Source organism: Myotis brandtii, unplaced genomic scaffold (genome assembly GCF_000412655.1).
Source record: "Myotis brandtii unplaced genomic scaffold, ASM41265v1 scaffold126, whole genome shotgun sequence".
NCBI lineage: Eukaryota > Metazoa > Chordata > Mammalia > Chiroptera > Vespertilionidae > Myotis > Myotis brandtii.
In genome coordinates this window covers 84,846-95,572 of record NW_005354425.1, presented here as the reverse complement: position 1 = coordinate 95,572, position 10,727 = coordinate 84,846, and the positions used below count along the sequence as shown (strand labels likewise).

General features: G+C 42.5%; 1 protein-coding gene across 1 annotated transcript in view; it reads left to right on the top strand.

Annotated features, from left to right (window-relative positions):
* The window catches only part of NDUFA1 (NADH dehydrogenase (ubiquinone) 1 alpha subcomplex, 1, 7.5kDa), a 4,840-nt gene extending 3,690 nt beyond the window's left edge, over window positions 1–1,150 (top strand). The window contains exon 3 of the mRNA XM_005859424.2: window positions 1,023–1,150. Within this exon, the coding sequence (XP_005859486.1) occupies window positions 1,023–1,043 (21 nt within the window). The 3' untranslated portion in view covers window positions 1,044–1,150. The remainder of the gene's footprint in view (window positions 1–1,022) is intronic.
* Window positions 1,151–10,727: the final 9,577 nt, after the last annotated feature.

Below are 10,727 nucleotides of genomic sequence, written 5' to 3'. Positions count from 1 at the left end.
TGTCTGTGTCCATTGGTTAGGCTTATATGCATGCATACAAGTCCTTTGGTTGATCTCTCCCCCTTACCCCCCCCTCCCCTACCTTCCCTCTGAGGTTTGACTGTCTGATCCATGCTTCTCTGTCTCTGGATCTGTTTTTGTTCATCAGTTTATGTTGTTCATTATAATCCACAAATGCTATTCACTAATCTTTTACTCCATAATTTCTGAAGTATTTGGTTGTGAACTGATTTAGATAGAGTGGGTCTTCTGAATAACTAGTGTCATGTTATGCTTACATAGGGCAAGAGTTCTGGAGTTGGGGGGCCTTGAACTTGAATTCTGGCTCTGCTACTTCCTTACTGACTTAAACGACTTTTAACCTCGCCATTCCTCCTTTATTCACCTGTCAAAATAAGTGAAATGAGGCTAATAGTATTTTCCTCATGTTGACTATTATTTTATACAACGGTTTTTACCTTACTGTTCTCTGACTCTCTCAGAGTGCTTTAGAGAAGGATCCAGATAGTAAATACTTGGCTTGACTTTAGTTCTGATTGTGGGGGGAAGGTCTTTTCATATAAAGTGGTATGTTTGCTGCTGTCAGAAAATGAAAACTAGCCCAGCTTGTGTCGCTCAGTGGCTGCGTGGACCTATGCACCAGGAGATCTCGGGTTTGATTCCTGGTCAGGGCACATGCCTGGGTTTCAGGCTTAATCCCCAGTAGGGGGTGTGCAGGAGGCAGCCGATAGATGTTGATGTTTCTCTCATGGATGTTTCTCTCTCCCTCTCCTTTCCTCTCTCTAAAAATCAATAAAAACATTTTAAAAAAAGAAAATGAAAACTAGAAGTCATTATAAGTTATTCTTTCTTACTTTAGTGATTATAAAATTCAGTCTAAGTTATTGTTGCAGTGAAAGAAATGTGGGATGTAAAAGTACTTTACTAACAGAATGCCATTTGGTGACACTAGAAATAAGAGTACATGTACATCTTTGACGGGAACAGAATTCTCACATTTTTCTTTTTAATTTGTTTTTCAGGGTTTGGAGAATATTGACTAAGGAAGCACTTCCTGATTAATTAAAAATAACTCAGTTTTGCTCATCTACTCCTGCTAGAAGTTTATGCAGTATATTATGTAATGCATAATAAAAGTTAAAAAGTAAAATCAAAGGTCTTTTTTATTTTTTAAAATACGACTCCACAAGATCAAGCAATCTACCCAAGGTAGCTTTATCACTTAAAAAAACAAAAAACCCAAGAAGGTAGCTGAGCCGTGTAAAATTATAGACATAATGTATACCAAGCACCTATTACGATGCCAGTGCCTAATGTGTCATAAATGGTAGTTGCTGCTATTGTAATAGATAAAGACATTTTTTTCTAGTTCCTTTTCTGGGTGAATCAAATACTATTTAAAATTCCAGTTAGGATGCTTTTAAAACTGAGACTGCACTTCCTTTCAGTTTTCATGCATTCTGTATCTAACACATAATATTTGCTTAAGTGTTGATTTTTCTTTTAGTGGTAGAGCAGCAACAATCATTATGTTTATTAAAATGAATATACTGAGCCCTAATAGGTTTGGCTTAGTGGATAGAGCGTTGGCCTACGGACTGAAAGGTCCCGGGTTCGATTCCAACCAAGGGCATGTGCCTGGGTTGCGGCTCATCCCCATGTGGGGTGTGCAGGAGGCAGCTGAGCAATGATTCTCATCATTGATGTTTCTATCTCTCCCTCCCTTCCTCTCTGAAATCAATAAAAAAAATATTTTAAAAAAATGAGTATACTGACCACTTGAAATAAAGCATTGCATGTTCACTGCTAAAAGTAACCACATAAAGATCTGAAAAGGTGAAACTCAGCCTGTTATAGATCAACACCTCAGGTGACCATAGGACCTCTAGGTGAGAAGATGAAATTATTTTTTATCTGCATCCTTTATCCACTTTGACATTTGTTCTCCTTATGACAAACACCTGCACTGTGTGATTTTCATCAACCTCATCTTACTGGGCAGGGTTTACAGAATAAGGAGGTGGTATTCACACTTATCCTATATAATAAAAGCCTAATATGTAAATTGTCCCCTCAACCAATGGGAGGTCACCTGCTCGCTATGACATGCGCTGACCACCAGGGGGCGGCATGGAACATGACAGGTGTTGGTGATGCATGACCTCTCACTGGCTACCTGGGGGCTGGGGCCAGATTCCCCTGAGAAAGCTGCCCCACACCCACCCGGCTCTTCTGGGTGAGCCAGGCCGCAGCCAGTAGGACCTCAGGGGCCCATCGGGCTCCTGGTGGGTGCAGGAGCCGGTCTGCGAGGCTGGCCTGGAGAGAGCGTGCTGCCTGCCCGGCTTCCATGCGGGCCCAGAGGCTCAGGCTGTGCCCTGGCCCAAGGCGTCTGGCAGCACTCACTGAAACTCCGAGTGGGGACTTGGGCGCTGTGACTCAGGCGGAGGGGGTCACGCAGGTCCCCAGGGGCCCAGGTGCTGCCCAGGGCCCAGAGGTCAGCTGGGACCTGTCCTTCCACCCAGAGGCTCATGCTTTGATTGCAGGCCAGGCCTAGGGACCGCACCCGTGCATGAATTTCATGTACCAGGCCACTAGTACTCTATATTGTGCTATCTTGTGATGATGAAACTCTTCAATGAAAGCCATGGTCATGATTGCAAAGTTAATATAACCTCTGATCTACATTTAGTGCTGCACAGGCCTCATTTAATTGATAGTTATGAGAACAACCTGGAAAGGAAGAAAGGGCAGGTAGTACAGGTAGGGATACAGAAGACTTATTGACATTACTAAATCTGTCACTAAATCTACTGAGTTTTAGGCCCGTTATCTCTCCACTGTTCCTCTGGGCAGAGATCATCCACTAAGTTTATCTCCTTAGGTGAATGTCAAGACTGTATAGTGAGGGGCTACAAGATGACAGGTAGAAATCAGTTGGTCAACATTAGGGTCTGAAATCTTCACCTCTTTTTTTGTGTGGCATATGCTATGAAATTTAGGTTTATTTTTATGCTCTTCTGCCTGGGAGTGAACCTGATTAAGGCACTTGGAAGATAAATTACAGTGGTGCTTTGTAGCCTTCATTGCTCTTGATTGTTTGCAAGTGCACTTAGCCAGAAGGGTTTTCATACAGCAATTACAGGATGGGGTGATCTGTCCACGGGCCTTGGGTCCATAACTCACCTGCTCTTAAGGATTTGAAATGGGAAACAATGCCATTCATTTGGTTGTATTTACTATCTTTGATTTTAAATAGATACCATATTCACATAATTCAAAAGTCTGACTAACAATATAAGGTATTTAGTGAAAAAACTTGCTTTAATCCCCTGCCCAGCACTTGCTCAATTATCACACCACCACATATTCTTCAGTCTTCCATAATGAAGAATCGTCCTGTTTGAAATTACATTTACCAGGCTTCCATAATTATTTCTAGGGTCAAGTGAAATAGTCAATAGGAAAAGACTTTGAAAAAGGTTAGAGAAGGTTAGAGGAAGCTATGAATGCACATTCAGGAAGGGGGTGGGTATGGCGCTGCCCATTGGGAAACATCTATGAAAAAAAGGGGACATTTTACTATCAGCAATTCCAACTCTTAAAGACATTTCTTTTTTTTTTATTGCTTAAAGTATTACAAAGGGTATTACATATGTCTCCTTTTTTCCCCCGCAATCAGTTTGAGGCAGCTCTGCCTCTGTATCTATTATTGTTCAAAAGTTTGTAATGGTCTTTATTATCCATGAATGAGTGAGATCATGTGGTATTTTTCCTTCATTGACTGGCTTATTTCACTTAGCATAATGCTCTCCAGCTCCATCCATGCCGTTGCAAATTGTAAGAGTTCCTTCTTTTTTACAGCAGCATAGTATTCCATCGTGTAGATGTACCACAGTTTTCTAATCCATTCATCTACTGATGGGCACTTAGGCTGTTTCCAGATCTTAGCTATGGTGAATTGTGCTGCTATGAACATATGGGTGCATATATCCTTTCTGATTGGTGTTTCTGGTTTCTTGGGATATATTCCTAGAAGTGGGATCACAGGGTCAAATGGGAGTTCCATTTCCAGTTTTTTGAGGAAACTCCATACTGTCTTCCATAGTGGCTGCACCAGTCTGCATTCCCACCAGCAGTGCACAAGTGTTCCTTTTTCTCCACATCCTCTCCAGCACTTGTCGTTTGTTGATTTGTTGATGATAGCCATTCTGACAGGTGTGAGATGGTACCTCATTGTTGTTTTGATTTGCATCTCTCGGATGATTAGTGACTTTGAGCATGTTTTCATATGTCTCTTGGCTTTCTGAATGTCCTCTTTTGAAAGGTGTCTATTTAGATCCTTTGCCCATTTTTTGATTGGATTGTTTATCTTCTTTTTGTTAAGTTGTATGAGTTCCCTATAAATTTTGGAGATTAGGCCCTTATCAGATATGACGTTGGCAAATATGTTTTCCCACGCAGTGGGTTTTCTTGTTGTTTTGTTGATGGTTTCTTTTGCTGTGCAGAAGCTTTTTATTTTGATGTAGTCCCATTTGTTCATTTTCTCTTTAGTTTCAACTGCCCTAGGAGCTGTATCAGTGAAGAAATTGCTTTGGCATATGTCTGAGATTTTGTTGCCTTTGGATTCTTCTAGAATTTTTATGGTTTCCTGTCGTACATTTAAGTCCTTTATCCATTTTGAGTTTATTTTTGTGTATGGTGTAAGTTGGTGGTCTAGTTTCATTTTCTTGCATATATCTGTCCAATTTTCCCAACACCATTTATTGAAGAGACTATCTTGGCTCCATTGTATGTTCTTGCCTCCTTTGTCAAATATTAATTGAGCATATTGGTTCGGGCCGATTTCTGGGTTCTCTATTCTATTCCATTGATCTATATGTCTGTTCTTGTGCCAGTACCAGGCAGTTTTGAGAACAGTGGCTTTGTAATACATCTTGATATCTGGTATTGAGATCCCACCTACTTTGTTCTTTCTCAGGATCGCTGCAGCTATTCGGGGTCTTTTTTTATTCCAGATGAATTTTTGGAGAGTTCGTTCTAGATCTTTGAAGTAGGCCATTGGTATTTTGGGGGGAAGTGCGTTGAATTTATAGATTGCTTTGGGTAGTATGGACATTTTGATGATGTTGATTCTACCAATCCATGAACACGTGTTCTTCCATGGACATTTTAATGATGTTGATTCTACCAATCCATGAACACGGTATGTTCTTCCATCTGTTTATGTCTTCCTCTATCTCTTTTTTCAACGTCCTGTAGTTTTCTGAGTAGAGGTCTTTTACCTCTTTAGTTAAGTTTATTCCTAGGTAGCTTAATTTTTTTGGTGCGGTAATAAATGGGATTGTTTTTTTAGTCTCTCTTTCTGAAAGTTCACTATTGGTGTATAGAAATGCCTTAGATTTCTTGGGGTTATTGTATCCTGCTGCTACATTGCCAAATTCATGTATTAAGTCTAGTAGTTTTTTGATGGAGTCTCTAGGGTTTTGTATGTATAATATCATGTCGTCTGCAAATAAGGACAGTTTTACTTCCTCTTTTCCAATTTGGATGCCTTTTATTTCTTCTTCTTGTCTAATTGCACTGGCTAATACTTCCAGTACTATGTTGAACAGGAGTGGTGAGAGTGGGCATCCCTGTCTTGTTCCTGTTCTTGGGGGAAATGGTGTTAGTTTTTGTCCATTCCAACTCTTAAAGACATTTCTGATTCCTCCGATGAGGAAACAAAAGTTCAGAGATTGGAAGTGATCACCTTAGATTGTGGCAGAAGTGAGACTAGAATCCTGGTGTTTTGACACAACCTAGTGTGCTTTCAACTGTTCTTTGCAGTTCACTTCAACAAACTGCTAAGTAAGTGCTACATGCCAGGCTGCCGGAGACCAATTCCAGTATGTTCAGCAGGGCTGCATCTGGGAATGGCTGCAAGCATTTCCCCAAACCTGAATAGGATACATTAAACTGATTTCTTGGCTGCCACACAGCTAAAAGGCATCTTAATCTACATGTTATTGCCTCCTACTGGCCAAACACCTGAACAGCCATAGGCTAATTCCCCCATTCTGACAATGGACTCTGTACCAAACCTTGACCCTTTGAAGTGTATCTCTCTGCCTTGCATCAGGACACATTGTGTTAATAAAAAGCATGGGGTCCTGGGGACGGGGAGAACCTAAGACCTTAGAACTTAGCTCCTTTAGCTAAGCTCCTCTGACCCCCAATGCCTTTCAAAATTATATTTCGTCTCCGGACTCTTTATTAGTCCCTAGACTCTTCTTATTTAACATCTATGCACAGCCTTCTCCAGATTCCTGAACACTTCTTGATGCTGGGACAAGAACCCTGGCACCAGGCACTGTGCCTCAAATTTGAATACAATACAGCCTTGCCCTCCAGGAGCTCACAGAGTGAAAGACAATGACAGGATGGGGTGATGAGTACTATGATAGAGGTTTGTAGGAGGTGCTGTTGGGAGCATAGAGGTGGTGCTTGACACAGTCTTCTGGTTGGAGGAGGGAAAGGGCTTAGGATAGATATCCACGTGATGCCCACAGCTGGCCAAATCTTGAAGGTTGGGTAGAATTTACGAGATAAACAACTGACAGGAGGACACCATGCAGAAAAAAACTAGCATGAGTGTGGGGACAAAAACTAGCATGACTGTGTGGGAACAATCTATAAGCAGTTGTGCAGAGCTAGAGCAACGATCTCGAAGCAAGAAGGAAAAGGGACTGAGGGAAAAGGGACTGGAAACAGGGAAAAGGGACTGGAAACATTGGCAGCCTCTGCAAGGCAGGAAGCAGGAGAGTGAGATGGTGGTGACTTGCATACATCTATCTGGCTGCTCTGAAGAGGATGGACTGAAGCAGTGGTTTTCAGCCTGGGCGAGTTTGCCCTCTAAGACACATTTGTCAAGTTTGGAGACTTTTTTCCATTGTCACAACATGGGGAGTTGGGTGAGTTGTTACTGCCATCTAGTGGTTAGAGGCCAGCAATGCTAAATGTCTTACAATGCAGAGGACAGCCCCTCCCCAGGACAGTTTTAGGTAGCCCAAAGTGTCAATAGTACTGAGACAGAAACCCTGAAAACAGTAGCAGGACCTCCATCAAGGAAGATACCAGGAAGTGTTTGTTTTTTAATTCCTACTTTTCAGGAGTATATGGAAGCAATCCCCTTTCTTTTTCCCACTCCTAGTTCTTTTTTCATTAAATTGAAGATCCCAGGTTCTCTCTTGGCTCCTCTGTTAACCCAAACTTTATCGCTTCCCTGGAGGCATTTGTTTCTCAAGGAGAAACTAGCCAGTTTCTCCTCGAGGAGAGCCCTAGCCAGTTTTGCTCAGTGGATAGAGCATCGGCCTATGGACCAAAGGTTCCCGGGTTTGATTCATGTCAAGGGCACATGCCTTGGTTGCAGGCTCCTCCCCAACCGGGGCCCTGGTCAGGGCATGTGCAGGAGGCAACCAATTGATGTGTTTCTCTCACATTGATGTTTCTCTCTCCCACTCTTCCTAAAAATCAATGGAAAAATATCCTTACGTGAGGATTAACAAAAAATAATAATAAATAAATAAAGTATTTTTTTAAAAAAAAGAATGTATCCCAACTCACTGCAGTGCTGTGCCTCAGGCTGAGAAAGCAAAGAAAAAACCCTTCCCTTTTTGAGGAGTTGATATGCAATGTTGGGAGGGTTGGGAGGACCGTCACATCAGGAGGCTCCACCACCTGTCAGCTGTGTGACCTTAGGCAAGTCACTTCATTGCTCTGAGCCTCAGGTCTCCTTTCTCTCAAGTCAAGATAGTACATCCTCTGCATATGTCCTTGGGTATCTGAGACTGTCATGAAGTCATGTATATGAAATAGTTTGTAACGGTACAGCCCTGTGCGTGTGGAAGGGATCATCATTGCTGGTGTTATAAGCACCCCTTGAACAGCTATCCAGGCCACCCCCAGATCCCTCAAAGGCACTTATCCAAATGTGATGTCGGGAGGACCTTTGGTCCCAGTGCATAACTAAGTGTAGGTGGTGGCAGTACTCTTGGATTCCCACCTAGAATAAGTGATCACAACCAAAGTGCTGTATTCCCAGAGCACTGCAAACAAAGACAACAGACAACACTGACCTCAATTGCTCTGAAGGTATTTTCTGGAAACAGAGGAAAATCCAGCTAAATGCCACTGTGAGAATCAAGTTTCTGGTTACCCCTCTCAGAAGTTGCCACTTGTTTTAAGAGAAGGTGGTGACTAGATGGGAATGAAGCTGGCCACCATACTCAACAGGAAGCTTCTGGATAAGAGTGGGGAGTGGGGTGAAAGTTAAACATCACTTGGTTTTTAAGATTTCATATCACCTTGATACTTCTGTGACCTGAGAACTCAAATTCTCCTACTCTTGTGAGACACAAAACACATGGAAAAATTAGAGTTTTTTCTTTACCGAGTATGGTGATGCAGATTTTAGGCAACTAAAGAGACTGGCACTCAGCTTCTTGGTTTGGGTCTGTGTGCTTGTATAATGCTCCCCTTCTCCCTCCACTTCCCCCATATCCCTTAACCAAATATTTCACCTCTGAGGTCTGTATACTCTAGAATATTCTTTTGGGATGTGCTCTTCCTTGTTTTCCAGACAAAGCTGGAGCAGACCCTACAGCACACTGAATTAGAGTTGAAGAATATTCTTATAACCTTCGTATTTTGGTACATTGTTGATAAAAGACAAGAGAAGGAAATGTAAAGAATAAATGCAGAGTCGTAACCGGTTTGGCTCAGTGGATAGAGCGCCGGCCTGCGGACTGAAGGGTCCCAGGTTCGATTCCGGTCAAGGGCATGTACCTTGGTTGTGGGCACATTCCCAGTAGGGGGTGTGCAGAAGGCAGCTGATCGATGTTTCTCTCTCATCGATGTTTCTATTTCTCTATCCCTCTCCCTTCCTCTCTGTAAAAAACAAAAAAAATTAATAAAATATATTTTTAAAAAGAATAAATGCAGAGCTATGTTTGCATAACCTATAATTGTCAAGCGTTTCTTTGGCTTATCTGTGTACACTCTATGTCTGATGATGTTGGCTATAATAGACCTTCTTCACCTTCCAAAGGCTCTTTTGCAATTAAGAGCCAAATCACTGCTTTGGGGATTTCCACAAAATTTGATTCAGGGTTAGAGACCTAATTGTTCTTTTCAAGGCAACACTGAGAAAATGGCCTAGCAGATCTTACTTGTGTAAACCCATATAATTGCTGCTTTATTAGCTGCTTTATTAATTTGAACACATTTTTTAATCTGTTGTTTTGTTTCTTGGCAGGTATCTTCCTCAGTTCCAGAAAACATGGAGAAACCAATTATATACAGAGTGTCCCCCCAAAATGTATACATACTTTAACAGCTGATAGCCCAATTTTGAAAATGAAATGTATTTAAAATATTTTTGTATTGATTTCAGAGAGGGAGAGGAAGAGAAAGATAGAAACAGCAATGATAAGAGAGAATCACTGGTCGGCTGCCTCCTGCACACCTCCCACTGGGGATCGAGCCTGCAACCCCGGCATGTGCCCTGACCGGGAATTGAACCATGACCTCCTGGTGTAGGTTGATTTTTTATTGATTTCAGAGAGCAAGGGAGAGGGAGAGACAGAAACATCAATGATGACAAAGCATCATTGGTCAGCTGCCTCCTGCATGCCCCCCACTGGGGACCGAGCCCGCAACCTGGGTATGTGCCCTTGACCAGAATTCATCTCGGAACCCTTCAGTCTGCGGGCCGATGCTTTATCCACTGAGCCAAACCAGGTAGGGCTAAAATGTATTTTAAGCCCTAGATGGTTTGGCTCAGTGGATAGAGCATCAGCCTGTGGACTGAAGGGTCTCAGGTTCGATTCCAGTCAAGGGCACATGCCTGGGTTGCAGGCTCCATCCCCCCACCCCACCAGTAGGGGGTGTGCAGGAGGCAGCAGATCAGTGATTCTCTCTTATCACTGATGTTTCTATCTCTCTCTCCCTCTCACTTCCGCTCTGAAATCAATAAAGATATATTAAAAAATGTATTTTAATAAACGTTGCCTTTATAATTATTCAAAGTGAATGTATACATTTTGTGGAACACCCTATATATGGGCTAGAGAGTGGCCAGATAATAAAATGTACAAACAAGTATGCAATTTCAATTATGACCCCAAAGAACTGTAATTCCAAAAGCAGTAGAAGAAAGGTAGGGGAAACAGTGGAAACACTGAGCATTACTGCCCCAATAAGACAAAAATCTTTCCCATGTGTTTAAGATTTTCTACCTCACCTGTCCCTCTGTGTGCCATCTACCACACAGCTAGGGAGTGTCAGTTTCATTCAGCAGATGCTTTTCCTTTCAGGCCTAATACCCTTTGTTTCTATAGGCCAGAAAACACAGCACCTAGAGGCCCACTTTATCTCTAAGAGCCTAGCCTTTGGGGTGGGGTAGGTCAGGTCTCTAGGGCAACCCTGGAGTTTCATCCAGTGCCTGTAGTTATGACTGTGGCTCAGAACAACAAGGCATCACTATCAAAAGTCCAGGCAGCCCTGGCTGGTTTGGCTCAGTGGATAGAGTGGACTGAAGGGTCCCGGGTTTGATTCCGGTCAAGGGCACATGCCCGGGTTGCGGGCTCAGTCCCCAATAAAGGGCGTGCAGGAGGCAGCTGATCAATGATTCTCTCTCATCATTGGTGTTTCTATCTCTCTCTCTTTCCCTCTCCCTTCCTCTCTGAAAC